Source organism: Microcebus murinus, chromosome 21 (genome assembly GCF_040939455.1).
Source record: "Microcebus murinus isolate Inina chromosome 21, M.murinus_Inina_mat1.0, whole genome shotgun sequence".
In the NCBI taxonomy this organism is placed as follows: domain Eukaryota; kingdom Metazoa; phylum Chordata; class Mammalia; order Primates; family Cheirogaleidae; genus Microcebus; species Microcebus murinus.
Window position 1 is genome coordinate 31908259 of NC_134124.1, and position 27888 is coordinate 31936146.

General features: G+C 50.5%; 1 protein-coding gene across 1 annotated transcript in view; it reads right to left on the reverse strand.

Moving 5' to 3' along the window:
* Positions 1-27888, reverse strand: part of SLIT3 (slit guidance ligand 3) — a 586308-nt gene that overhangs the window by 99533 nt on the left and 458887 nt on the right. Inside the window, exons 9-12 of the mRNA XM_012780961.2 lie at positions 26324-26465; positions 16588-16659; positions 10974-11045; positions 7413-7484 (exon numbers count right to left, since the gene is read on the reverse strand). Coding sequence (XP_012636415.2) covers positions 7413-7484; positions 10974-11045; positions 16588-16659; positions 26324-26465 — 358 coding nt within the window. The remainder of the gene's footprint in view (positions 1-7412; positions 7485-10973; positions 11046-16587; positions 16660-26323; positions 26466-27888) is intronic.

Genomic DNA, 27888 nt, shown 5'->3' on the forward strand with positions numbered 1-27888 from the left:
GGAAAACTTTGACAAGCCAACTAGACCTCAGTCTCATCTTCTGTTGGATCCAGTGAGTCAGGTGGTTGGGGGCATATGTGTTCATAAATATTTCCCCAGAAGCAGATCCAACTATCTTGGGGCCACTTGTCCCCAGATCCACCTTTCAAAGGAGCCTCGGAAGTCACAGAAATAAAAAGAGATGATCAGAGCAGGTGAACAGCAGGGGCCACGTGACCCAATGGGTAACGTGTGCTGCACACTGCACGTGGCCAGGCACTTGCCAAGCACGTTACAAATATCAATTTGTTTAACCTCCCAACAGTCCTGCCAGGTAAATACTGTCTCCCTTTGACAGGCGACACTTGCGGGACTCAGAGGGCTTCCATAACTTTGACCAAAGTTCCACAACCAGTGAGTGGTAGCTTACTATTTGGACCCATGCTGAGACAGTCCAAAGACTGCTCCCAGCAATTATGTCACCCTGACACCCAGTGCTCTCTCACGAAGGGACCGCGGGAGTCACGTGATGCTTGCGGTAGGAGGTGGAGACATCCTCTTTGTAGCTACTCCCATCGACTCAAGAGTTGATCTTACAATAAAACACAACGAAAAGAGCCATGTTCCCGCCACAGGAAATTAAGGAGAGTGGCACATTCGAGAGTGGGAGTTTGTGTGTAGCGCCTTCTAAATTTATTTCCAAGTGTGAGCTCTGGGAGGCCCTCTGCCACCCCTCTTCCCCGAGCACTTTCGGCTGCCACATATGTTCCGTGTCAAGAGGTATTAGCACTCAGCCCATCGGCTCACCAACATGACGCGCCGCGGAGAGATAATCCTTTCCAGGAGCTGTTGCCTTCAGGAAAAGCAGGGCCAGAAACAGAAGCCACAGAGAGTCGCCTCGCTGGAGCTCGCGGGGGAAAACGAAAGGCTAGGGCTGGGGCTAAACGGGGCTCCCGTGACTCAGTCTTCCTGCTGGAGGACGGGGACCGGCTCGGGCAGAACAGGCCCGGGTGTCCTTGTTGCTCGCAGTAAGTAGCTTCATTTGTTCAGGGTCCAGGTCGCATGGGGGGATGGCCCTCCAGGAGGAAAACGAGGTGCGCTGTGGTCTGTAAAAAGGACCCATCACGCCCAGTCTCTAAAGGCCAGTGGGGCGGAAGACCCCAGAGCCCCACCGACGGCCATGGTCCCCGCTCAGATGCAGTGCTCGGCGACGAATGCGCTCACAGGCCTCTGCTACAGGGTTCGGAACACGCACATCTGGAGTCCGGCTTCGTGATAAATTGCATCCACATCACCTTGGCAACTCCAGCGATTCACGTGTTGATTCGGGGCCCAGAGCTATCATTCCGGGTGGCATTTGCACCCTCCGCACCTGACTGTGGGTCTGTGGGAGAAACTGGTTAGGTTATGTTACTCCTCCCACTTCTATGGCATTTGTCTGGAAATGCCGAAAGCATTTTCCAAACTCCGGAGGGCAAGGTCTTCTCAGAGAGCTGTGCCAAGGAAGAGTGCAGTAGCCCTTCGCAGGAGAATGGACGGAGGTTCTTTCCAGAAAGGCCCCGGAATAGGAAGATGGGCCCAGGCTCCGGCCAAGAGGGATGCTTCGTGGACCTCCTTTTCTGAAAACAGGGCAGGGCAGTTTCTGCTTCGTAAACATGCAGATGCAGATCCGTGGGAGGACAACGATGGTACCAACAGCCATCTGGCACGACCCTTTCTCTGGTCCTCAAGTAGAAGAATAATTTTTTAAAAAGGGGCTATAAAAGCTCTCTGGTTATTTTTTTTTATAAAGAAATATTATGTGTGTCCCCGGAAGTATTTACCACCACGACACATTGGCGTGAACTATTATTAGTGAGGACGACAATTAGGGGAGCTATTCTAGACCCCTGGTTAAGCTGCAGGATATAGAGACAAACCTCCCTCATTACGATGCCTTCCTTCTTTTTTATTTTTCTAGAATTATCCCTCTGTCATCCTGAATTTCTTTATCCATTAGTTGCCATAAGGACTACTCTCTTGCTTTAGAACATCATGTTCTCATCCTTCCCCTATGAAATAAGGGGATTAACTTGCCCTTCAGCAGTCTCCTGAGGCCGGATGCAGGGAGGAACCTGTGATTGCTGGTGCTGCGATACTGAGAAACTCTGACCCTGCCCAGAATCTTCTGTGTGCCTGTGGACGGGTCTCTGGGCCACACCACGCTAAACACAGAGGAACTAGGAGGAGTCCTTTTAGTCCCAAGCAGGGGCAAAGATGACTCTGCCCTTCTCTCCTGATAATGACTGCATGGCTTGTCAAGCGCCGTGGGTTGTCATGGTGATTTCTGATGCAGGGGAAACTGCGCACGCAGCAATGCCATCGGGTGGCCTGTCTGAAACACAAGCCTTTCTTCTACTCCAGAGACACAGGAGGGCCCTAGAACGGGGTGCAAGCAGGTGGGGTCCCCAAGGGAGTCAGAGGAAGGCTGAGATTCTGAGAGACCCAAGTGGGAGAGGCATTCCCTGGGTATCGGGAGATCAAGTGACCTTACCTATTGTGGCTAGGTGTGCCCCTCTCTTCCTCAGATGACTATTAGGGTGGTCACTTTCCTATCTGATTGCCACCTGATTACTAATTCGTAGTTTAAGAGGATGAACCATTTGCTCAGTGACCGGGCATGGAAGGGTGAGAATTTAAGTCTCCCCAAGGGTTTTCCTTAGCAAGTGCCAGGTACACAAGAGAAGGAGGCACCTCTCCCTCGAGAACACATCACCATGCGAGTCTGCTACCACTGCTGGATCGATTCTCGCTGTCCCACCTCAACTGAGTCTCTGAAGACAAGCAGCGCCTTGGTCACCCTCCCGCGGGGCTGAGGGCAAACCCCAGGGGTGTGACGACAAGGAACCAGAGAAAGTTCCTTGGAGACAGCGGCCACGACCTTCCAGTGAGGCATAACACGAGGAGCTGAGTGACACTTTGGAGCCCCTTCTCCTGGGCTTGGGTTCCGCCCTCGAGGAATTCTTGTCCTGCATGTCACGAAACTGCTCTGCAGATCAGCCCGTAGCTGGGGGAAGCAGAAGTCTCTGGAAGGGTGTGCTTGGTTAAGGGCATGGACTCCAGAGTCAGCCTGCCTAGGTTCCAAACGTGGCTCCATCACTGACGTGCTGAGTGACAATGGCCAAGTCACTTAACCCTCAGTTTCCCCATCTGTAAAATGGACCTTTCAACGATATCTTCCTCTTCGTGTTGTAAAGATGAAATGCGATGACACACGTGAAGTTGCTGAGCACAGATCCTGGAACGCGTATTAAGCACTCGATAAGTGTGACCTGCTATTATTAGCGGGAGTATCGAGGGGTCCCCGTGAAACAGCTGGCGAGGGGAAGTGAACTGCAGGGAGTGAACTTTTGCTCACTGTTCTGTAATTGCCACGTTGCTTGGCAAACTCCAAGAGCCTCGAATGGTCTTGTCTGCCTTCCAAGAAAATTAAACAACAGGTGCCTGAGTTGTCTTAACTTATTCCAGCACGAAGATGGTCTGGTTTGGTTTAAGACCTCCTGGAGCGAGTTTAAAAGCTTCCACCTCAAATGACTGCCCTCCCCACTTGAGCGACTTCCCTATGCATGCCATGCAATCGATGAGCACCGAATGAATGCTCTTTATTCCCTGGGCGGCAGCTGTAACTGCGCAGCTTGCAGCTGTCCATCAGAGAAGGAAATGACAGCCCCTAGCTACACGCTGACTGCGCTTCCTGCTCCGGGGGGGATGGACCCCTGAGCTTCGAGCAAGGGGTCTGGGGGCGCAGCGGCTGGCCGCCCACGCAGGACCACCACCTCCACAGACATCCCGGCAGCCCGGGTGGGCAGCGAGCGGAGAGAGCAAGACATCTGGCCTGACCTTCCGGTGAGGAGGAGGACAGGTCACCTCTCTGGTAATCCAGCGGTTCCCGTCCCTAGATCGAGCACACGCCCAGTAGTACGTCCTGTTCTCACTCTCAGGTGTTTGAGAATCCTCCATGTGGGATATTTCAGTTCTGAACACACTTCCTAGTGTTTAAATGGACACCCAACTCACTCACTAGCAGCCAGCGTTGAGGGAAGCAGGCAGACTGTCTTTGCGTCCCCAAAGACAGTAAGGGTTGCTCGTGATAAACAATGAATGTGCGTTTACACAATGAATGGCTGCAGGAACTGAACCTGTTTAGGATTAATTACAGGGAGATATACCAGTTATTTCAAACATCTGAGGACAACGATAACAGGCTTTTCTGAGTTTCCCAGAAGCCACTACTGACATTTAGTATAAGAAAGAGCTTTCTAACCTTCTAATTACACAGTTAGGACTTATCACAGCAACCATCAGTGGGTGAGCGACAGGAGGATTTGTCACAGAGAGTGAGTGGGAGGGGTTTCTGTCCCAGCAGGGGTGGGAGGCTGTGCTTGGAGCCCTGAAGTTCCTTTGAACTCTAAGACTATGGAACTTAAACTAAAGAGGGTAATTCTTGTAAGGCTCAGGACGGGTGTCATGTCTAGTGGGCATTTCTCAGCACTGCTGAAGACGTGTCCACGTAGACCCACTGGCTGCAGCCTTAGAGAAACTCAGGTATTCTTCAGAGAAGGGTCAAGAGTTCTGGCCATTTGCCCAAAGGAACATGCCAAGAAAACCACCCAGGGCAGCTGGCTGGGTGCCCTCTGGAACGGGCAAGTGTGGTGGGATGGCTGAAAAGTCCAGAGAAATGGGGGAAGAAGAGAGGCAGGCAGGACCCCCAACTTCAATGTCCCTACTTTATTACTGGCGGCATCGCAAGTGGCAGAAACGAAATGTCCAGGACCACTGTGTGCCTCAGAGACAGCTCTGCTTTTGTGCTGATAATTTGAGAGCTGGAACGAGAAGAAAAAATACGAACCTCTCACAAAAAGCCTTTGAGTCAAAGGAGAGGAAATTACCCAGACGACCAGGGTATTCTAATCAGAGCCTTCTTATCAGAGTGTCTCCAGTCTAACAGGGAGAAATCCAATCTGCAGCAGGCCCAACGCTAAATGAGATCTAATCTCGACCTGCTTTCCAACCGCCCAACAGCAGGTCAAACCCCAATGACGGCCACTCCAGCCCTGGTTGCTGGTTCTTTCTGGAAAGTCAGGCTGCCTGAGTTGTGTCAACTGTTGGTCTCGAGAGAGGGGAGATGCTTTGTTTTTATCCCAGCGACTCCATTGCATCTGCTCAAAATGGTGCTACTAAACGGAGTCGCCTTCCAAACCCATGCAAAGTCTAGTTCTAATAACCTCACCATGGCTGCCGGCTCAGAGCTGAAGCACATTTATTATTTTTTTTTTTAAAAATATGCATTCACAGAATCGTGGACACACGCCATGCACTGTGCCAGGCACTCTGAGGCACATTCTGCGTCTCTTTCATGTGTGCGAGGACATTGTCTTTCCCACACGCAAACACGCATCATAAAAGGACATTCGCACCAGCCTGGTGGAACAAAGCACCCCTAAATCTACCTCAAGGTGGACGCTTTTGTTACTCTTCTTTCAGGGGATTAATAGCCACAGTTAACCAGCCTTATGGTGGTGGTTATAACTTACAGTTTCTTTGCTACAAGCAAAGAACACCATCTGTGAAACACCCAGTTCCCTGCAGAGCCCTGGCATGTCCTTCTAACAAATAGCCTTAAAGGCCAAGTGAAGGCTGGGACCTGTGAACACACAGATGTGCCCGCACAGCGACACGCAGAGTGAGACACACGTGGAGACAGAGACGGGGGAGATAGAGAGAAAAAGGTAGAGATTTTCCTTTCTCTTGCTTTTGGCTTCACTAAAATAAGCCTCGCTACTACGATGGACCTGCTGCCTGGAAGCCTGCCGGGCTCCTCATCCCACCACGATTCACGTTATCATGTTGTTCTGGGAGAATCTGCCCAGGATTGAGTCTTAAAGGACGGGGGAAGGCTAGAGAGGAAGGACGCGCAAAGGAAGGGCTGGAGGAAAAGTCTCGCCACTTCTTTCTGGAAGAGTCCTTCCAGCTTGGCGCTGGGACACATTTTTTTAAAAATATGCATTTATAGAATCTTTGATACAAGCCGTGCACTGTGCTAGGAACCTTAATGCCCATTCTGCATCTCCTTAATGTGTGCAAAGCCATTTTCCTTCTCCCGAGCAAACACACAGATTATAAAAAAAAAAAAAAAAAAAAAAAAAAAAAAAGACTTGCACCAGCCTGGCAGAATGCAACACGCCTAAATCCCTTGGGCATCAGCATATGTTGCCTACTTTCCCCTCTCCCGCTTTGCTCTTGTGCCTTCCATTTGTTTAGATACCCAGCTTGACCGCCAGCCCTGCAAACTCACACCGCGGCTACTCTGAACTGCAAGCGGGAGGCAGGGAGGCCCCAGGCCTCTTCCTCACTGCCTGTGGCTTGGAGGTGATTTTTAAAGACACACGTATGCACAAACACACTCATTGGCACACCTCTGTGAACATACATCATATGCTATTCGGGGGGCTGGGAGTCATCTGAACCACACCATCATGTACGTTCTACGCCAGTTTCCGCACCTGTTTTGCTGTGTGACTTAGGGCGAGTCATTTCCCTCTCTGAGGCTTGGTATTCTCCATTGCTCACAGGATACTCAAGATCAGCTCCGAATGCCCACAGGAACTGCGACAGTCACGGAGCAGACGTGTGCGTATGTACACACACATGCACTCCCACGCCCACAGTCCGTGTGCGTAGACACTACAACTGCCCGATCACACACCAGAGATGTGACTCTCCTCTGACCACAAAATCTTAAACTATGGTATGAGCTGAATTCCTTTCCTTCCTTCCCTCTATCAGAGTTCAATTATCTTCTTCAAACATTTAAGCTCAAATGACCAGAATGAAATAAATGTAAACAAATAATCCCGGAGTTTAAAATTCGAGGCAACAACTCTTCCTTTAAATTAAGTAAACGCTTCCCTCCTCAGCCACATCTTACCCGGAGAGAGTCACATTGGTGACTGTGCTCCCTGCAATGATGTTGCCCCACCCCCACCCCCTTCAAGGTCACATGTTACCAGCAGCTCTGTCTCCGCTTTAGCGCTGGGATCTGGTGTGTGCATGTTTTCTTTGCACACTTTTGCAAGATTTTCTCCTTGCCTCCGGGAGTCAACTCTTTCCTGATTTCTAGCCCCAGCCCTGTGCTTAGTCATTCATGCCTGGGCCAGGGGCCTGAGCTGTGTCATGTAGGTTTGCGCTCATTGACCTTGGCCTCCCTCTGCCAGCTCCCTGGCTCTCCTTTCACAAAGAGGAGAGGGAGGGGGAGGGGTAGACAGCTCAGATTTTTTTTTTCCCTTTTGGTGTACATAAAGTCAAAAGAACTCTCCAGGGCATGGCTCAAAGTTTTCAGGTCAGAGCCTGCAAATAGTCCCAGAGACACAAACAGGGACAAAGTTCCTACTCACAGCAGCTGTAGGGACACCAGCCCATCAAACAGTCCCTTGGCAATCTCGGTGATCTTGTTCCCATAGAGCACCCTGAAAGAGAGGAGAAGACAGCGGTCACCGTGGATGTGGGACCACCGGGACCCACTTGTGCAGGGGGCTGTCACTTCGGCCAGCTCTGGGTGTGGGACCTCAGGACACCTGCTTGCCCAGCCTGCTGGGTCCCTTTCCTCACCAGCGAGGCAGAGGGAGGCCAGGGCGGCCAGGGGCTGGAGGGCAGGCAGGGAGAAACAGGCTCCACCATCCTAGGCGGCCCAGCCTGATGCATAATCCACGACAGGAAGACTCAGTCCCTTTTTGTGGTGTCTCCCTGAGCTGCTAACGTGACTCACACCCAGGCAATAAATAAGCCGCGACGGAGGCTGGCCCTGTCTCCAATGGGTATTGATCAGGCTGAGCCCAGCCTATAGAACATTTCCTTTTAATATCCCATCGCGTCTGAGGAATTCCTGAGCCGAGTCCTTTAATCATGCATCTAGACGGGGCTTTGGGCACCCAGGGTCATCTCCAGGTGGCTCAGGGACTGCTGAGTCAAGGACTGGCTCTCAGGAAAAACGTGCAGCTCCTCCGTGTTACAGCGAGGGTGGCTGCTGCTTTCCGCCCCTTTCCTGTCCTTTGATTCCAGGAGCCCAGGAACTCAGAGCGCTCCTGTCCCTCACACAAGTGTGTCTCCTGATCACGGCCTCGTCTTGGCGTCGTGAGAGGCCTGGGGAAGATGTCGGCTGGGTGTCACTCCCAGGGCCCAGGGGTCGCCTGTGCCCAGACCTTGTTGGTCCTCAGCAGGGCACTGGGGGCCCTGCCGGCCACTCTGCTCCCACCCATAGCTCAGACTGTGCTGTCTTTTGAGTCTTGCCTCCTCTGCACCAGGAACTGAACTGAGGGGGTGGCGTGTGTGTGCATGTGTTTGTGTGCATGTGTTTGTGTGTGTAAGTCCCCTGTCAGGCCCCGAAGGGCACTGAATGAACGCAATATCCAATTCTCACTTGGATCGCAAATCCAGGCCGTTACCCTTCTTTGAGGAGACAAAATATTAGGATGCGGAAATGGTAAATGGAGCCATAAACCAACCCTCCCCCCCATTTCCAGACACCGCTGGGAGTGAAGAGTGAACGTCCCCACCAGCCTGCGGGTGTGTTTCATTAATGTTTCAACAAATTAATGACTAAATAAAAGTCAGCATGATGGCTCAGGCTCACATTTGTAATTCATATTAATGCCCTACTGCTCACTGTGCCAAATGTAGTAATGTCACTGTCTGCTCGTCTCGGCTGATGTCATAGCTTCTAGTGGAGCAGGGGCTGGGGGAGAGCAGGGCTGGGGGGTTTGGGGCAGAGGAGTCCTCACTCCACCCGTCACCCCTCAGGACCACAGGACCAGTCTCCGGCAGGCCGAAGCGGGCTGGGACCCCCCTGCCTGTGTGCCCACCTCGCGGGGCATCTGAGTGTAGACCTGGCTGGCTTCCCGCCCCAGATCTTGCCTTGATTACCTTCTCCCTGACTTCCACGTACGAGCTCAAACATCTCTTCCTTGGGAGACTTGTCTTTAATATTTCAGTTAATGTGTTACCTATTTTTATTTCTTCACACCATTTATCTTCAGGTCACATTATACTAACTGTACATTTATTTATTTTTAATTCTTTCTGCCCCCCGCCCAGCTCCCCTGCATGTAGGCTCCATACATGTGGCGACATTAGGTGGCTTACTCATGACTGGGTCCCTAGACCCCTGAATAGAACAAGATCTAGCACGGTAAATATTTGTTGAATGGAGGAATGAATGAATGAATAAACAGCTAAGGGGTAAAGATTTTCCAGCCCTTTACCCTGGCCCCTCCTGAGCTGGGATTGGGTGTGTTTGCGTTCAACGATAAGCTCCATGAGGCCAAAGTCTCGTCTGCCCAGTTCACCGCCACCTTCTCAGTCCCTACAATACTGCTGCGTATACAGTAGGCATCTACTGAATGGATGAGTGAATGAACGGGGTGGGGGGTGTAAGCAGTGCGTCACTTAATGCCCAAAGAGATTTCACAATTGGCCAGCGGGATGACAATTTCATGTCTGGCAGCCAGATTTTGAATTTCTTTTCCTGCAAGGTAGGAAGCAGCTCACTGTGCTCAGACTGCTGCTAGATCCCGGCTGAGGGGAGCCAGACGAGGGGAACGGGAGGACGGGGGCAGAGACAGGATCCTGGTCGCAGCGGCCCTCTCCCTTCTCCTCTGTGATCTTCAGTACAAGAAGCAGACACTAATCTCACACAGAGGCCTGTCTTTGATATCCCAGCCAGATGTTCTCTTCGATAAATGAAACTAATTTACTCTGCAAGCAGCAGGCAACAGCTGCACCAGAGACTTCCCTGCGCTCAGCCCCCGCCCAGTGGGATGGGGCCAGGTGGGGGAAAGATGAGCCTCCTGCTCCCGCCCACTTGTAAATTAGGCTGCGCAGAGAGGCAAAATACGGACAGATCGATCAAAATTGTGTGGGTCCTGGAGCCAGACAGCTTGGGTCCCAATCTCGCCTTTCCCACTTTCGACTGCGGACTTTGGAAAAGTTACATTTATTTATTCAACGAGACTTTTTGTTTGTTTTTACACAATAACTATGTGCTGGGTACAGTTTATGGTGCCAGGGATAAATCCACGGATAAAAATCAATAAAAAAATTCCTGTCTTTGTGGAGCTTAGATTACCTAATTTCTTCAGTTGTAAAAGAGATGACACTAGGTTTTATATTTTGGGTTGTTGTGAGAATTAAACCCGTGAGACTCCTAGAACAGTTCCTGGTGCGTAGTGAGTGCTCAGTCGTGCTGCCAATTATTGTTTTATTGTCAGTGTGATCGTCCCTGAGTGTGTTAGGCAGGAAAGGTATCACTGTCCCCATTTTGCCTGTGGGGAAACATGCATAGAAGGCTCAAGGGACTGCCCCATGCCACAGGGTGAGTCACTCCCAGAACCAGGACAAAATTCCACCACCCCTTCCTGCCCCTATGGGTCTCGTAGCCCCTGGTGGGTGTTTGCACCCAATGGCCTGCTTAAGGGTTTCAAAATCCAAGAAACGAAGGGCCATAGGACAGGGAGGACGTGTTCCCAGAACAATGGCCATGAGAAAAAACCTGAGAATCCGGGGAAGAAAATAAGCCCCAGGCGTGGCAAGGCCACATAAATGTCGTATCAGTTACAAACACGCATCACAATCCTCTCCTGACGTCCTCCCTGCAGAGGGTGCCGCCCGCCGTGGCGTGTGGGCAGGGGAGGGGGAAGCGAGGTGAGAGCAGAAGATGCATTCAAATTAGAAGCCAATAACTGGGAAAGCTGCTAGGCACTTAATCAATAAAAATAATGCATTTGGGTTGTAGAAATATTCCCCAAGATCAATTTCCCCTGAAGAAATATTTGTTTCTTTTACCAGGTTGCCACAAGTGTGTAAGGGAACATAAAGCCTTGATAAACACCTCCTGGAAAATATGGCCTCGTCCGTCTTCCACCCCGTCCCCCCGCCCCCGTCCCCACTCTGGCCCCACTTACAGCGATGTGAGTGATTTCAGGCCCTGGAAGGCATCTGGAGCAATATCCGATATCTGATTCTTGCTGATGTCTCTGAAAACATGAATGGGAAAGTCTGAGAACAGGGCTCAAAGGTGTCGTCATGGTCATTCCTAAGCGTGAATAAAGCATTTCGGGCATTCAAAATGGTACACATGAATCCATCCATCAATCAATTTATTTATTCACAGTGCAAGAGAAGGAGCCTAAAGAGACTTTAGTCCAACTGCCTCCTGATAAAATCCACTACATTTGTATCACTCTTCTTGGCTGTCCAAGAATACTCACCGCGGCATTCTGATTTGGACGTGGCGCTATGCACACGTGAGCCTTCCCTTTGTAGGTGAAAAAATGCGCCTAGTTAAATCAGGGCCTCGGGGGCCATTAGCAAGCTATTAACAGCATAAATGGAACAGGAACCAGTCTCACCCAACCGCCTTCAGGCCAGGGTTGCTTTAAGCATCATCTTCTTGTCTCATGTCTCAGCAAATGCTTATTTTTTCTCCCAGAAAGTCCTGAGTCATTTCGCCTCCCCAGTGACTTTTCCTCCCTGACCTGAAAGGAGGATTTGAGCAGTGACTTAAGTCCCTGTCTGGTTCAGTGCGTCCTCTGGGCTGTGTGATGTAAGCACATCATGGCATTCTCAAGGGACGCCTTTGAGACGTGGGCTCGTCGCTGGCTGGCGGAGGAGGTCCTCACGGGGGAGCGAGCCCAGGGCGGGATAATGTCCAGGGCTTTGGATAACGCCATTGAGGAGGATGCTGCGGGCTAGAAGGGTTCTAGAACCCTGGACTCCAGCGGGGCCTGGCTGGTGCAGAGAAATCTCCGACCCTTGCCCTCACTCCTTCCCCAGGGGCCCCCGAGGCTGCCCACTTGCGAGCACTCCAGGGACCCCTGAGAGCCGGCCACCAGCTCTGGCTCTTCACGGAGCGGGATTCTTCCTCTCAGAGTCATTAGCTCAGGGATGGCCTCTGCGCTCCTGTCACTGGAAAGAGAGATACTCCAATTTCCTGTGACAACAAGCCTCTCCTGATCTTTTTCTTTAACAAAATAAATCAATGGGTCTTTGCTTTTGTGCTGAAGAGGGAGAGCCGGGGTCCTGGAGGGTCAACAAAAAAGAGACAAGAGAATATGGAGAGAAAAGCGCATCTAAGCAGATTCTGAGGCCGTTGCCTCCAGCGAGGCCAGACAGGGCAGCCTCGGGCCTCCTCAGCAGAGGCAGCGGGAACGGGCTCGGCCTGTGTCCTTCCTCCTCCTCCTAGCCTTCTAAAGGCCCACGCGACAACCTGCGCCCCTCCCCTGCCTGCCTCCGAAGCCCGAGCACTGAGAGGCGCTTCACAGGCGGAGGCTCCCCCAGCTCGGCTGTCTAGCTGATCCCTTTAGCCCGCGGAATCGCCTCCCACAAATCCGCAGGTCGCGCTCGCGACCTCGTCGTCGGCTTACGGCTTACGCCGGGCTTTTCTCCGGCGCTCCGTTTCTGGATAAGGGTCTTAACAAGCAAATACCCGGATTATCCTGATCTCGCTCGCCCCCGGCGCGGCTGCCTAGGCAAGGCATGGCGGGCAAGCACGCAGGCTCTGTTCGGACCAGACTGTCGTGAAGGCCCGTCTTGTCCTGTCGCCTCCTGCTTATGGGCTGTCCCTTCGAGGTGCTCGGAGCTGCAGCGGTCACGAGGCAGTCCTGCGGCCAGCAGGAAGCTCTCTGCTCTGGCTCTATGTGGCTTTCCGTGGGCAAACTGGCTTTTAGCCCACAGCTAGACTTTTGGGCCCATCCCGCCCTATAGGACGAGGTGAGCTGCCTCATGGTTTGGAGATAGTGGACAGTAGGAATTGGAGAAGTGACAGTTTAGCTGGGAATTGACCTTGGTGGTCACTTTGCCTTTTAAATATATTTATAATATTATAAATATATAACGTATCATAAATATTTATATTATATATTTAATATATATTTAATATATATTAAAAAGGCGAATATATATATTTCATATATATATGAAATTATATACAGCTCGATGTTTTGAGATATGTATTCATTGTGGAACGGCTAAATCAAGCTATTTAATGTATGACTTCACATACTTATTTGTGGTGAGAACACTCTCTTAGCGATTTCCAAGTGCACAATACATTGCTACCAACTACAGTCACCATGTGGTACAATGGATCTCTTGAATTTATTCCCCTTGTCTAACTGAAATTCTGTGTCCTTGGACCAATATCTCCCTGATCCTCATTTCTACTCCCCATCGTTCTACTCTCTGCTTCTATGAGTTCAACTTTTTTAGAATTCACATATAGCGAGATCATTTGGCACACTTGGGCTTAATTCTCAATTCTGTAGGAAGGGAACAATAGTCCTGAGAGACCCCCATGCCTGACCCCCTCCCCCCCCAGTCCACAGTGGACTGGTCCCAGAACTGACTCTGGGCATTGGGAACCCTCTTGACCAGTGGTTCTCAAACCTGATCATGAGGGTGTTGATTAAAATGCACCCATAGCGGGTGTGATTTGGTAGGCTGGAGGGTGGGAGCTAGAAATATGCATATTTCACAAATCTCTAGGTGATTCCCATGCAGGTGGTCACCAGGTCATGCTTTAGGCCACAGTGTTTTAGAATCTGGTCAGTTTTGGACCACCTTAGTCCCCCAGGGCTTATGACCAAGAAGAGGTAGCTTTGCCAGACTGTTCTGAAGAGAGGTGGCATATTCAAGTGTCCTTCAAGAGTTAGGCAGGGACTATAAGTGGGAGACTAGGAAGTCCCGGAGCCCGTGGAAAACTGCTCTACCTGAGAGCTTGCAAATGAAAAGAGTCTTAACACATCATTCTGGCCGAACACAGGTCTGGCCCCCAGGTGTCAGGGCTGCCGGTGTAGCAGCCCTGTAAGGCCAAAAGATCATCTCCAGTGACTTTTACACTCCCTACAAATGGCTTCTCTAGCTTGATACAGGTTTAGCATCATGGATCTAAAATGCTCCAATATTCAAAACTTTTTGAGTGCTGATATGATGTTACAAGTGGAAAATTCTACATCTGACCTCATGTGACAGGTCAGAGTCAAAACACACTCAAAACTTTGTTTCGTGCACAAAATATTTAAAATATTGCATCAAATTACCTTCAGGCTATGTGTATGAAACATAAATGAATTTATGTTTAGACTTGCGTCCCATCCCCAAGATATCTCATTATGTATATGCAAATATTCCAAAATCTGCAAAAATCCAAAAACACTTCTGGTCCCAAGCATTTCAGATAAGGGACATTCAACCTGTACTAGTTTTACCTGGGAGTGTTTTTAATACTAAGGTGACCACTAGGAATAGGTAGGGACACAGCCATTCATTCAGAGAGAATCCTCCTTTTTTAAGAGATAAGAGCAGGATGTGGTTCGGTCATAGGTGAGGGGAAACTTCTTCCTGTTAGATATGAGGGATAAACTGATCATGTACATGTATGAAGAATTCACACTTAGGGTTTTGAAATCCATTCTCCCCAGGGACCCCACTCTTCCCAAGCTATTGCAATTTAGTATAGGTTTCTGAAGTTCCATTAGTTGAAAATTTTTGAGTGAGTTCTCTTCTCTATTGCCATCCCCTTGGGGAAAAAAAAGGGCATCATAATAAATATCAGTAGCATCAGAAGTGATCAAAAATTAAATTCACTTTCCAGGTCGTGACTGAGAAGGTCTTATGAATTTTGAATGCACGGATCACGGGAAATCCAATAGGATGGAGAAAGAACAGTAAAACATAGTCAAGCTCTAAATTACCTGGACTTCACAAAAAATTAGAGCAGTAACTTAAATCATGCAAGAGATATAGGTTGGGGCAGTGACTGAACTTGTCATTTTTCACTGAAATTACTATCTGGCTGCATAATCAAGCTGGGCTTTAAAAATGAATTTGGGGGGGTGTGCGTGGAGAGTGAGCTGGGAAGCGGGGACACCAGGAGATTAATGGCCTGAGGTTTTAAATATTAAGGCCTATATTTATACAGCTCCTCCAGCAGGAACGCTGCCAAGGGGACGGAAGAAGTACGTGCTTAGAGCTGCCTCATTATGTTGGTCTCCACTTCTGGAATTGCACCAGGAGAAAATCTTGTTTGGTTTGGATTTCCAGGGAGATGGGAAGTTGGCTTCCTGAGATCTAAGGGTAAAGCTTACCAATGCCAGTGTTTCCCAGGGATGTTTATTTTTAACATAAAGGGAATCAGCAGACACTTAACCTCTGTAACAGAGGCCCTCCCACTCAAGGGAAACCAATGAATCAGCCTCGTGTGGAAGGAAGAAATAGGATCGAGCCTGTGTGTATTTCTATCTCTTTCCTCTGTGCGGGGCCAGAGAGAGTAAGGAAGTGGAATGGAAACAGCATCTGGCTTACTGGGCTATACCAAATGATCTCTTAGCCTGAAAAAGGGAAGAAGTCTTTGCTCCAGAACTGTGCTATCTACGATGGCAGTGGCTGGGCTGTATCTGCAGCCTCCTGGCCTCCCTTCACGGTCCCCAGCTCTGAGTGACTCACAGGGCAGTGCTGAAGGTCGTGGCGTGATGGGGAAGAATGGCGACACTGTCACGGTGGCAGAGACACAGGCGATGACGCCATGGTGCCATCAAAGCTGCTGTGATTAAGAAGGGGAAGCAGAGCTTGTGTCACCAGGTACTGATTGAGGTAGTGGTGGAAGTGACATGGGTTACGTTGGTAACGGGGAGGTTGGGGGAGATCGTGGTCACGTCCTATGTTGACCATACTTCCCAAGGCTTCTTATTTTACTTAGAAAGAACCAAGGTCCTCACCATGGTCTAAAGGGATCTAGCTTCTACCTACCTGTCCAACCCCCTCCCCTGCGACCCTCCCCTTTGCTACTCTACGCACCATCCATGCACATTCCCTGGGGCTTTACCCTCGCTCTTCCCCCGCGCTCAGTGCTCGCCCCTTCATCCACGTCACCTGCACACAGAGGCCTTCACAGCAAACCCACCTAAGAGGCAACCCCACCATCACTCCAGGTCCCTGCCCCTCCTTTTTTTTTTTTTTTTTTTTGGTTTCACTTCTTAGTACCAATCGATTTCTGATATTTATTCATTGATTGTGTTCTGCCACTCGAGTGTAAGCTCCACGGGAGCTGACTTTCTTTCTGTTCCTTGCTCTACCCATGGATCCTTGGCTGCAGTAGACATTCACAAAGTATTTGCTACATGCGTGTACGTGTGGCTGTGGGGATGCTGGTGACGGAGGTGTAGACAGCTGTGGGGCCACTGCCATATCTCTGCTGAAACCCCTATTTTAGGTCCCATCACCAAAGCCAAGGGACAGTAAAAACGGGGATATGGGCTATTAAGGTAAGTTGAGTTTGCTGCAGTTGGAGAGGCTCTTAGCTCTATGCATTGGAGCCCACGCACCTCACAATCTGCATGCGACACTTCTGAATCTTACCTCCCAGTCTTAGGAGAGTGTTCCAGGTCTGGAACTAAACTGTCTGGGAGGAATGGATGTGGTTTGTCACCTGGGCAGGTTGCCCACTATGCATTGGAAATATCCCCCCCTCCCCCCCAAACGGAAAACATCTGGGCTCATTTCTCCACAGGGGACACTCACATTCGCTTCAGTTTCTTGTACTGGGAGAAGGCTCCTGCCGGGATGGACTTGATGGAGTTCTGTTCTAGGCGTCTGGGAAACAGAGCAGAGAAGAGCCAATTAACCATTCACCTGTCAACAAGTGGTCACCGAGGGTTACTGTGTCCTCTGGCCTTGGGGACAGGATCGTCTCTGTCATCACAAAGCGCACGTTTTGGCCATGGGAGACCCCACGAGCACTGCAACAGCCAGAGAGCTCAAGCTCTGCCGCATGGGGCACCGTCCACGGGTCTAACTCTCCTTGGAGGATGCTAGAAAGGAAGACCTTTCCTTGAGTGGTTTTTATTCTTGCTTACTGTGAACTGCCTTTGGAAGCAGCTGCCTTCTTCAGAGAAAGCTGCAGGAAGTAACCAAGCAGAGTGCTGGGCAAGTCAAAGGGGTAAAGAGAAGGAAGAGTTAAAAGAGATGGACCACGGGCCAGCCATGCTCATGTGTCATGGAACCACATTGCTATTCGGTTACAAACTCAACCACATGGCTAGCGGGGCAGACATGTCACTGGCTCGCTTCATTTCTGGGCTTTTCAATGGGCTGTTTGAACATGGTGGAAGAACAGCCTTAATGTCTTCAGGCTCCCAGCCTGACGTCCATCCAACTGGCTCCCTGACATCCTGGAGGCCCAGACGGATCCAGTCCCCTGGGCTGCGGCTGGGATCTGTGGCTTTAGCCTCCTATGAACTTTCCTTAAATGCTTCCTCTCCTCTTACTCTGCAAAGAACAAGAGACACTGCGGGCCCAGGGCCCAGGACTTCCTTGGAAGAGAAGGGGCCATGGGGAGTGAGCGAGCATTTCCATTCTTTATTCTTTCATCTCTCAAATGACGTCCCATCACCAAGAACAGGTGTGGCGGGAAGCAGACACGCGGGGGACGGCGGGGCCCTCTATTACAGGTGATGAATGGCGCCCGGCCCAGGCTGAGGACTCGGCATCTCATCCCCATCCATCTCCCTTCTCCCCAAGGTGCAGATCTTGTCATCGCCTCCTCATCTGGCACCGCCACTCCCCAAACCCTCCACTGGGAAGACACACAAAAAAGGTGTGCGTGGGGGGGGGGCGGGGGGGGCGGGGGGCGGGGGGAGAGCAGGGCTACATCTAGTGGATGCGCAATTCTGGCCGGGATGGCCCCATTCATCTTGAAGAGTAATCCCTGCTGCAGAGTGGGGGAGACAGTCGTATTAATTCGTGCCTTTGCAATCTCATCTTCATTGGGGGAACAGAGTATTTGTTACTGGAACCGCTAATGGAGCAGTTTGCCAGCAATTTTCCCATTTCAAACAACATCTCAGCTGCTAATGTGGAAGGGTTTGTCAGGCCGACCCATAACACAGACAAATCACTCTCCAGGCAAAAGGCAGGGGAGCGGGGAAGGGGAAGGGCGGGCGGGGGAGAGAGGGAGTACCAGGACAGATACATTCTTGGCTGCCAGATGAATAGAGTCTACAAATGAGACTGCCATGGTCTATTAACAATGTCTTTGTGCCCTGCCGGAGGGGGGCGGGGAGCGTGCTTCACTGGGAACACGGTCACAGGCAGGCTGGACAGGGGCCTGGCTGGCTGGCTCACGGCGAGCCACCAAAGCTTCCCACAGGGTCTCAGGGACCGTGGGCTACTGGACACAGCCACCCACAGAGACAGCTGACCGGAGGCAGCCTGCCTTGGCCAGGAAGTTCCAAGGACATTCCCGTTTTCCAGCTGAGCACAGAGATCAGCAGGGATTTCTCAGCCAAGGCAGCAGGTCCACAGATCTCGGGGGCTGCCAGGCAGGTGGCACCTGCTGTCCAGGAATCCTGTGATCCACCTGGCCCCTTGGCAAAGGATTCTGGCTGGAAGATGCCACTGGAGAGAGCCACTGTCTGCAACAGCAGCAGTTCTGTCGGCTTTGGCAAGAGCATCTGCCGCTCCCAGCTGCAGGCCAAGAGCCCATGCGAGCCAGGGCAGCTGTGGGCGTGAGGTCCACGGGCTCTCCGTGGAGTGCCCAGTCAACCCCCATTTTAGTGACGGTGCAAGGACTAAGGGAAGAATGAATCAATGAACGGGATGTGACTCTGGCCACAAGGAGTTTAACAGTCTGGTGACAGAGACCAGCCCAAGACAGCCCATCACAGAACTGAAGTCTATTGCTGCCATAACAAACATGAAGAGCTATGGTTTACGGACTCCAATTGACTAACATCTTCCACTCCTTACACTGACCAGGTGTGCTGCACGGGCCCCACTTTGCAGATGGGGAAGAGAAATCCCAGAGGGATCCAATAACCTGTCCAAAGTGACAGAGCTAGTAAGTGACAGACCTGACACCTCTCTATTGGATACATTGCCACTACAGATGTGTGAAAATGGAGAAACCGAGGCTCAGAGATGAAAGTGGCTTTCTCAAAGACACAGAGAAGTTTAAGGGATTAAGACTGCAGCGCTGACACTGAGATGGGCCGCCATGCAGTGTCTGCGGCAGTAGGTACTCAGAGGACAGGATGCAGGAGTTGAAGGAAGATGAAATATAGATGTGACTGTACAGAAAACATTGGGACAGAGTGCAGAGGTGTGGTTTCTGAACAAAGAAGAACCCCAAGCTTAGCCTGTCAACCCCGCAGAAACCTGGCTCTGCAGCCCGCACTCCTTGGACTCGTTCACTCTGGGTTTGGTTGTATCTACAGTGTCTCAGCTTCTCGTGCTGCTTGGAGTCCTGGCTGAACACCCAGCCCCTCACGGTGCCAGGTCCCTGACACGATGGGGGTTAACCTTGCCCCAGGAGGTGTTCGGAATTTGTCTGAGGTGGGGAGTGGGTAGTTGTGAACACGTGATGTACCTTCAATGTACCACCACCACCACCACTGCCACCACCACGAGAGCTAAGATGGACCACGTGTTCAGATGTTGGGCATTGGGCTAAGAGTTTTACATGGTTTGTCTGACTTAATAGTTACCCCTCCATGAGGCTGATCTCATTGGTTATTACCACTCCCACTTTAAACATGAGAAAACTGAGGCTCAGAGAGGTTAAGTCACTAGCCCAAATTCACAAAGTCAGGGAGAGCCAGAGCTGGGCCTCAAACCCAAGTTCTTCTGATTCCAAAGCCCCAGCTCTCAATCCCTGAGCTTTGTTGCATACCATCTGGAGCTGAAGCACCCCTATCCTGTTAGTCATTGCTAGCCCACCTGCAGGGAAAACGGCCCTCGTGCCAAGGAAGCAAGGTTGGAGCGTGCACACGTGCGTGCCTGTATACACAACGTCTCTACGCAGCAGGTGCCCCTGGAAGGTTGTGTGCACAGAGCCCAGTCTTGCAGCCTGGAACAAGGATGCAAAGATCCAGACCCCAGTGCAGAAACCCCAGGAGGAAGGACGAAAGAAGTGTTCACATATGCAAAAACTGTCACATTTAAGGGTGTGACTGAAGCCAACAGCTGCTTTAGGTCTTTCTTAGCTGGCACGTGTCTTTCTTTGTCTGGCAAACAACCTTCAGGCTGCTAACTGATTTAATAGAACTAGCATAAAAACAAACATACAAATCAAACATCTGAGCATCTTCCTGCACCAGCAAAAACAATGGGAACATCTGATGGGGATTTCAGCCACTTGAGCTCCGTATTGATTTGCCCTAGTTCCTCAGGTGCTTCCTTAATGATCTGTCATTTGCAAACATGCTACCGCACACAATAGATTTCCAGCAATACATAAGTGGTCATGATGGCAGAGAGACTGGCAGGGGCATGGCCAGTGCAGGGGCACATCTGCAAGTCACTTGGACAAGAGGTTCTGGAGCTGTGTTGAAATACTGGCTGCAGGGGTGGTGGTGGTGATGAAGTGATGGACACCTGCCATTTATTGAGGGCTTTTTATATATCAGACACTGTGCTCTTCTCACACTGGTTCATATTATTCCTTGCAACAGTACTATGAAGTGAGTCATAGTATTAATGTACCCATTTTACAGAAGAAGAAATTGTGGTGTGAGAGTTCAATTTGCCTAAGGTCAGACAGGTAGTGAATGGCAAAATCTGGACTTGAACCCAGGTTGATCTGATTCCACTGCCTGGGTTCCTAACCCCTAGGCTACCCTGCCTTCCCCCAGAAGCCACCTTTGTGGTTTCTTAACTCTTTCCCATCTCTCTTAGTCTTCAATTGACTTGAGGACTTGTCCGGATGCCCAGATCAGGCTAAAGGAAGGAAATCCCATGTTTATTCTTCCTCCAAGCGACCGTAGGTTATTCAGTTGGACACTAGGTAATAACCCAGAGCCCAGAGGTTCAGTTCCTGGTGCCTGGAATTGGGCTGAAGGGGAAGTTTCCTTTCAAGGCTATAACCTGGGCCAGTCTTCTGGGGCAGCCCCTTTCTGGCCTTGCCCTTTCTCTACCATTGCTTCTTGTGGTTCTTTGGGAAGGCAGGGAGCCCTAGACTCGCCCATCTGCTTGGCTCACAGCGAGGATGAGCAATGGGCTCACCCAGGGCACCTTGCTCCTAACCTGCTGTCTGCAGCACGCCTGGCGCTGCCTGCAGAGAGCAGAGGTGCAGATGCAGGGCCAGAGTCACTCTTCTTATTCTGTGCATGTGCCCAGAGGCCTACAGAGGAAATGGATAAAGAATAGTGTGGGAACTTGAGACTAAATCATTCTGTCATGTCACGTATGTACACATGCATACAAAAACCTACCTGTGTATATAGGTTTTTGCTTTTTACATTCTTTTTAGTGGCTTCCAAACATCGTGCTAACTTTCTACATGTTATGTTATTTAATCTTCGTGGGAAATCTCTAGGGTGGGTACAGTGACAACCCCCATTATGCAAAGAGGGGGCGTGAAAGAGGCATGAGATACTGAGAAACAAGCTCAAGATAAGAGGCAGAACTGGGATTCAAACCCAGGATGATTCATCCCATCCTGCTGCCTGACCAGCTTCTCCTTTATACCACCTGTGCCCATTCCACCTCGTGTCCCCTCCTTCCATGTGACAGTCCCTAAGAAACCTGGGACATCAGAATCACTGACGTCTATGAGTTCTAGAGCATTCCCTCTCTTTGGCTCTGTTTGCTGGTCTATTGTGTTGTGTTTTTAGCTCTCTCTCTATTAACCCCCCTAGTGACCAGTGTAAAGGGGGAATATTTGCTATCATTAAGTGGTTGTCTCTGAACCTCAGATGACAATGGGGTTGAGGGTAGGCAGGATGAACATTGGGGCTACTTCCCCTTGGTTGCTTTCACTTATGACTTCATGTTGAAGCCCATTCATGGCATTTCTCCCCAGAATAAATTTACTTTCTGTAGCAGAAGACATGAAACAATGCATGACACCATGTGGGGACACAGAGCAAAAATGCAAGAAGATGGGGCAGAGATTAGTGCAGATGGTCCCTCCAGAGCTTCTAAAGACCCAGGAGGATGTCTGAAGACCACAGAACAGAGGAACACGTGGGCCTCTGGCTCTTCCCCAAATCTCCCTGCTGGAGGCTAGAGCCAGTTCAGGGAACTGACAGAGCGCAGGGAGAACGATGCCATTGGTAAGAGCTCGGTTTCAAAGAAAATCTGCAGTGAATCATCTCACTGTGGCTTCTCTGGAAGAAAGCTATTTTTAGAGGAACTGGCTCTGGTATTCCCAGAGACCAGCACACACTCCTCTGAGCTGCTTTGGCTTTAGAAAACATCTCAGAGAGTTTGCTAGATTGCTTTGTGTGAGAGCTAGGCATCCCACGCCCTCCCACACCCCAATGTTGGGGAGTGCAGGACCCCCCTCCTAAGGTTAAGGCAGTTTAGGAGAATCATTAGTAGCTAAGGATCGAGAAGAGGGAGTGGAGAGCCCAATATGCCAAGCTTTCCTAAGGGGAAGTACAGATCTGGATTATATAGGTGGCCACGGACAAGAGGCGGAATTCTCAATATTAAAAAGTCACATTCGAATGACTTTGCAATGACAAATCAGACACTTCCTATTCATCCTGGGGAGCATCCTGCTGTTTCAACTCTCTTCTCCCTTTTTTCTCATCTTTCCACCCATCTGCGACCTCTCTTCCTGCTAAGAGGATGCATTTTAGCTGCTTTAAGGACTTTTAGGCCAACATGCAGGTTCCCAGACACAGGCCTTGCTGCCCTTTGCAAAAAGCAGGTTCCGCCTTGTCCCCAGGTTCTTTCTCACATGTCACCTCTGAAACTACCCTCCCCAACCACAGAGCTCGCCTCATCTGCTTCAATTTCTCAGCTTCATTTCATCGCAGAGGAGAATGAGGCAAGCGCAGCAAGACGAGTCCTGGGCCATCCATCTGCTAGACCGTGGGTGCCCAATAAGCGGGGCAGCCTCATTTCCATGTCTGAATACATTTGCATGAAGATGAGCTCCTCCCGGGTTCCAGTCACAATGCAAGTGGCTAGCCTCGTCCTAGAACCTTGTCTCTCAGCCACAACCCTTCCAAGAACTGACCTATCTTTTGGAAAGAATCTTTTGTGTAGGTAGCTCCAGCTCCTAGGACGTGATTTCTAACCATTGTCACAATCTCTAATAAAAGCGGTGGTTAACAGTTGTAGCAGTCACTGTCGTAACATAACAATAGCCTTTGCTGACATCCTATACCATTTGTGCCAGACACAATGCCGAGCACTTTACTTTATACCTTCATAAGAACCATTACGGAGGCTCCAGCGGCCTCTGCATTTTTCAGCTGGGGAAACCAAGGCTCAGAAAAGCTGTTTGCCGGCGGCTACCAGGCAGGGCCAGAGCTAGAATGTGCGTCTGCCCGAAGCTGTAGTCTACACTCTTAACCGCCTGGTTGCTGTTTGTGGCTACTTATTTCTGAAAACATTCTAGCTAGGATGGTCATTCCAGACTTTGGATTTCATAGGCTAGGTGGTTACAGACCTTTTATTTTGCCAATTATAGCAATCTCTGTGTGTGTTATATAATATTAATATCATAGAGTACATATAAATTTATAATCATACAACAATTAGGTATTTAATTACATACATATAACACATACACAGACATATCTGCATTCAGTGGCTATCATTTTATAAGATAAAGGACATTCTTTTAGACTGAATGTTTTTGCTCAATGGAAAAATGTCACATTATTCTTGTTTTTCTCGCTTTACCTTTACCATGTAAAGAAACACTTGGTAGTAATCAGATAGCCTTTTGCCAGTTACACCCTAGTTTGCTGTTGTTGCTTTTAAAATAAAATGTCCAGGTGTGAGCCCAAAAGTCCAGGTATGGTCTGACCTGCACAGAGGCCCGGCGCACCTCTGATGTGGATATCAGAAGTTTCTGTCTCCCAGAGAGCTGAGCTATGTACCCACGAGGCCCGAGCCGGGGGTATAGAGATGTGATGGGGGTGGGGCTCCCACATCAGGCTGGGCTTGGGGTCGCTGGCTACGACCTGGACTGGACTCTTTTATTAGACTGTGGTTTGGAACCCGGCCAAGGGAAGGTCTGAGGCTGCCAGAGAGAAAAGATAAAACCTGGCAGATGGAGGGAGAAAAGAACGAGGTGGGCAGAGAAAGCAAGCAAGGAACTATGGGAATCTGCAATGAGGTGAGGGCCGGCAGGGGTTCTGTCTAGGACATCCAGGGTGGCAGGGACAAAGCCCACCCTGGCGTGGGTGGGGATGGGAGGGAGGGCTCCTGGGAGGGCAGCAGAGGGTTAGCTGGGTAGAGAAAGAGACGGGTGGGAGGTGAAGCAGGAGACCGTGGTAGGGCAAGGGAGAGGGGAAATGCACCAAGAGAAGGAGGAAGTGATGGGGGGACACAGTGCAGAAAGGGCAGAGGAAAAATGGCAGAGGGAGGGAGGGAGGGAAGCAGGGGAGGAGCAGGAGGCTGGGTGCAGTCTAAGCGGATCCACGGAGAGAGCTCTGCAGAGCTAGAGCACCGGACCAAGGGGACTGAAGGAGAGTCACAGCGAGACACCAGGGGAACAAATTCTTGGTGCTCGTGGAAAAGACGACTGAGGACTGCGAGCACAGATGGAGGAAGGCCACAGAGGGCGTGGACGGCAGGCAAGAGGGACTCTCTGTTGGCCAGCCTCCTGCCTCCAGCAAGGGCATGGAGGCACGGACTGTGTCCACTGGGGCTGGGAAGAGTGTGTTAAAGGGAATCAGAAAGAAGCTGGCAAAGTAGGTGAAGAAAGAAGAAACTAAGACTCCACTTGATCAGTCATATGTTTCTTCCCCTCTCAATCAGCGCAAAACCAAACTCCGTACAATGCCCCAGGATCTGGCCCCTCGTTTTATCTCCCGGACCTCATCCCCTGGTATGGTCCCGTTGGTTTCCTCTATTCCAGCCTCACCGGCCTTCTGGTACAGCAGGCACACTGCTGCCTCAGGGCCTTTGCACATGCTAGTCCTGCTCCCTAAAATACTCCACATGGCCACTTCTTTCTTCTCTCACTTCAAGTCTCTTCCTTGCTTCATTTTTCTCCGTGGAACCCACCACCTTTGAACAGAGTCTCTAATTTACTTTGCTTATTATTTATTCCCCTAATCTCTCGAATGCAAGTGTCACAAAGGCAGAAATTTATCTATTTTGTTCATCGCTGTCTTTCCAGGCACGGAACAGTGGCTGGGACACAGTGGGCTCAGAATGGACATTTGCTGAATGAACACACAACTCAATGGAAGAGCCAGTGGATATCTATCGGGATGAGTTGGGAACAGAAGGCCACGAGGAGGGGGAGGAAGAGAAGGGAGAGGAAGAGGAGGAGGAGGAGGAGGATGAAGCAGAGAGGGAGGGAAACCTGTATCTTTCATCTTCTCTAAGGATATTTTCAGGAGAAGGGCTCCACACAATGATGGTTTTAATGGAGCCACCTAAAGGTGAAGAGAGCAGATGAAAACAACTGCTGTCATTTAAAGAGTGATTTGAGCTCAAGACTGACCGACCCTCTACTCATTCCAGAATGAGACACTGGCCATTTCCTAATGTATGGGAGAAGAATGGAAAAGACTGAGCTACGCGGACAAATTTTACTAAAATTTTTGACAGCTGTACATACGCACAGACACGCGCAATCTCGTCTCTTTACCTAAAGGTCTGATCTAGAGGACAAAAGTCAGATTTGAAATGATTAGGAACTTGTCCCCCTGGGGGGGGGGGCATGAAGTCAGCTCATCATTCATTTACTCACCACCGCCGCCCAGAGCACGCACCCTCGGGCCGAGGACCGCACTAAGCGCTTCACACGGGCATTTCGCTTCGCCTTCACAGTGACCCATAGAGGTCTGATACTACAACCATCACAATAGCATAGGTGAGGAAACTAAAGGCGAAAGAGAAATCATTCTACCTGAAGTCACACAGTTGGTAGATGGTAGAGCCAGGATATAAACACAGCACGGCTCTAAGGCAGGGATTGGCTAACTCACTAAAAAGGGCCAGATACAACATACTGTAGGCCTTGTGGGCCACACTGTCCTTTGCTGCATCTACTCAGTGCTGCCACACCAGAGCAGCCATAAACAGGTCCCACACAATGGCTGTGGAGGTCTTCCAATAAAACTTTATTCACACAATTTGCTGGGGCGAGTATTTGGCCCACGGGCTGTAGCTTGCAGACTTTGTTCTTGAGTCTGTGGTCTTGACCACTGAGCTGTCATGCCCAGGCACGCCCGGGAGCACAGGTTTTTAATGGTCAGCCCCAACAGCCAACACGCTGGCAGCCCAGCGGGCGATCAGCTGGGGCAGAGGATGAACTCCCCACGGACGGAGGGGTGGCACTTACATTTCGACGATGCCCTCTGGCAGGTTGGCAGGGATCTCCGTCAAGCCCTTCCCTCGACAGTCCACGATGTTGTTGCTGCAGGTGCAGGGCGAGGGGCAGGAGATGGCGTTGGCATTGCAGGACGGGGGCTCCGAGTGGGGGCCTGTGGGGCCAGGACACAGCGGTCAGTTCACGGCAACGTCTGCCAGGCTTCCGCGCCCTTAGCCAGCGTCCAAAGGATGCAGCATGGCCTGTTAAGCTATCTGCAAAACTATCGCCACTGACATCTCCCCTCACCTGCGAGACACAGGTGCCACTGGCCAACTATTCGGCAAAGAGGAGAGATTCTGACCTGACCTCACTGTTTCTGCATGGCTCCACCGGCTCTGCCATCTCATCGTCACAGTCTTTCAGAGACGGAGGAGCCCTCACGGTCCATCACATAGGAAAACACGCCACCGGAGTCCAGAGAGCACGCACGGGGACTACTTCCGCAGGTGCCCCTGGGGGTTCTGGCAATTGAATGCTAAGCGCACACACAGCTTTAGGCCTTTCACAACCAGGAGGGAGGGAAAAAAGGTGGCAGAATTTCCCCATCTGGGGCGTCAATGTTGTCAAGGTGTCCATACAGCCATCAGAAGCGAGACCCGAGGCATTCCCAAATGGCTTTTGTGTCCAAGGAACATGCAAATAAAACTGATCTCATTAGACAAAAAAAAGGCAAATAAGTTACTACATATTTTGGGATCAGCTCTTGATTCCGGTTGAGGTGAGAACCACTGTGAATGTACAGCAAAGTGATAGAAACCCAAGCGAACGGTACTCACGAAGCTTATTCAGGAAGCTGAACACAGATAAACGCTCCCATTGGCAACTTAACTCAAGAGTCAACAAGTCACCCAGAATCTGAATCACTTTCCCTGGTGCTCTCATCAAATCTCGAATACATGCAGTAAAATCAAACATTTTAAAGACATTTTCGTGCTATTGACTGCTACCTCAAAGTGAGGCAAGACTCTCGAACACGTGGTTACTTTTTCAAGTGTGGATGTTATGGTCCAAAAGGGAAACCCGACCCGATGGCCACTGAATGTCGTTCCACGCCCCCTCCCACAGCAAAGAGCCAGGCTGAGACCACGCTCAGGCCACCTCTGCAGGAACTCTCGTTGGTAGGACGTGGGGCCGCTGGATGGGGCTCTTGGATGTGGATTAAATATAAGACATGAAAAGTATGTGCAGGGAAGAGACGATTTTTAGTTTGGCCCCATGGCCCCATTCACTGGAGTAACAGAGTCTGGGAAGCCACAGTGAGTCTAACCACAGAGGTTGAATCAGGGGAACCAACCGTGCCCCGGGCAAGTCCTCGTTTGGACACTGAGGCTTAGAGGAGGGTCCTGTGCTTCATGTCTAATAGGCCCCAGGAGCGAGCCTTCCGTAGGGACCCCGATTGACGCCACTGGCTTAACTCAGAATGTCACCTCCCCAGAAACTGCCAGCCCAAAGACCAAAGCTCCTCACTTCCCTTGACCTCACTCACACACACACAAAACAAAGACTCGGAGATAGCCTCTCAGCTGGGACGTTTG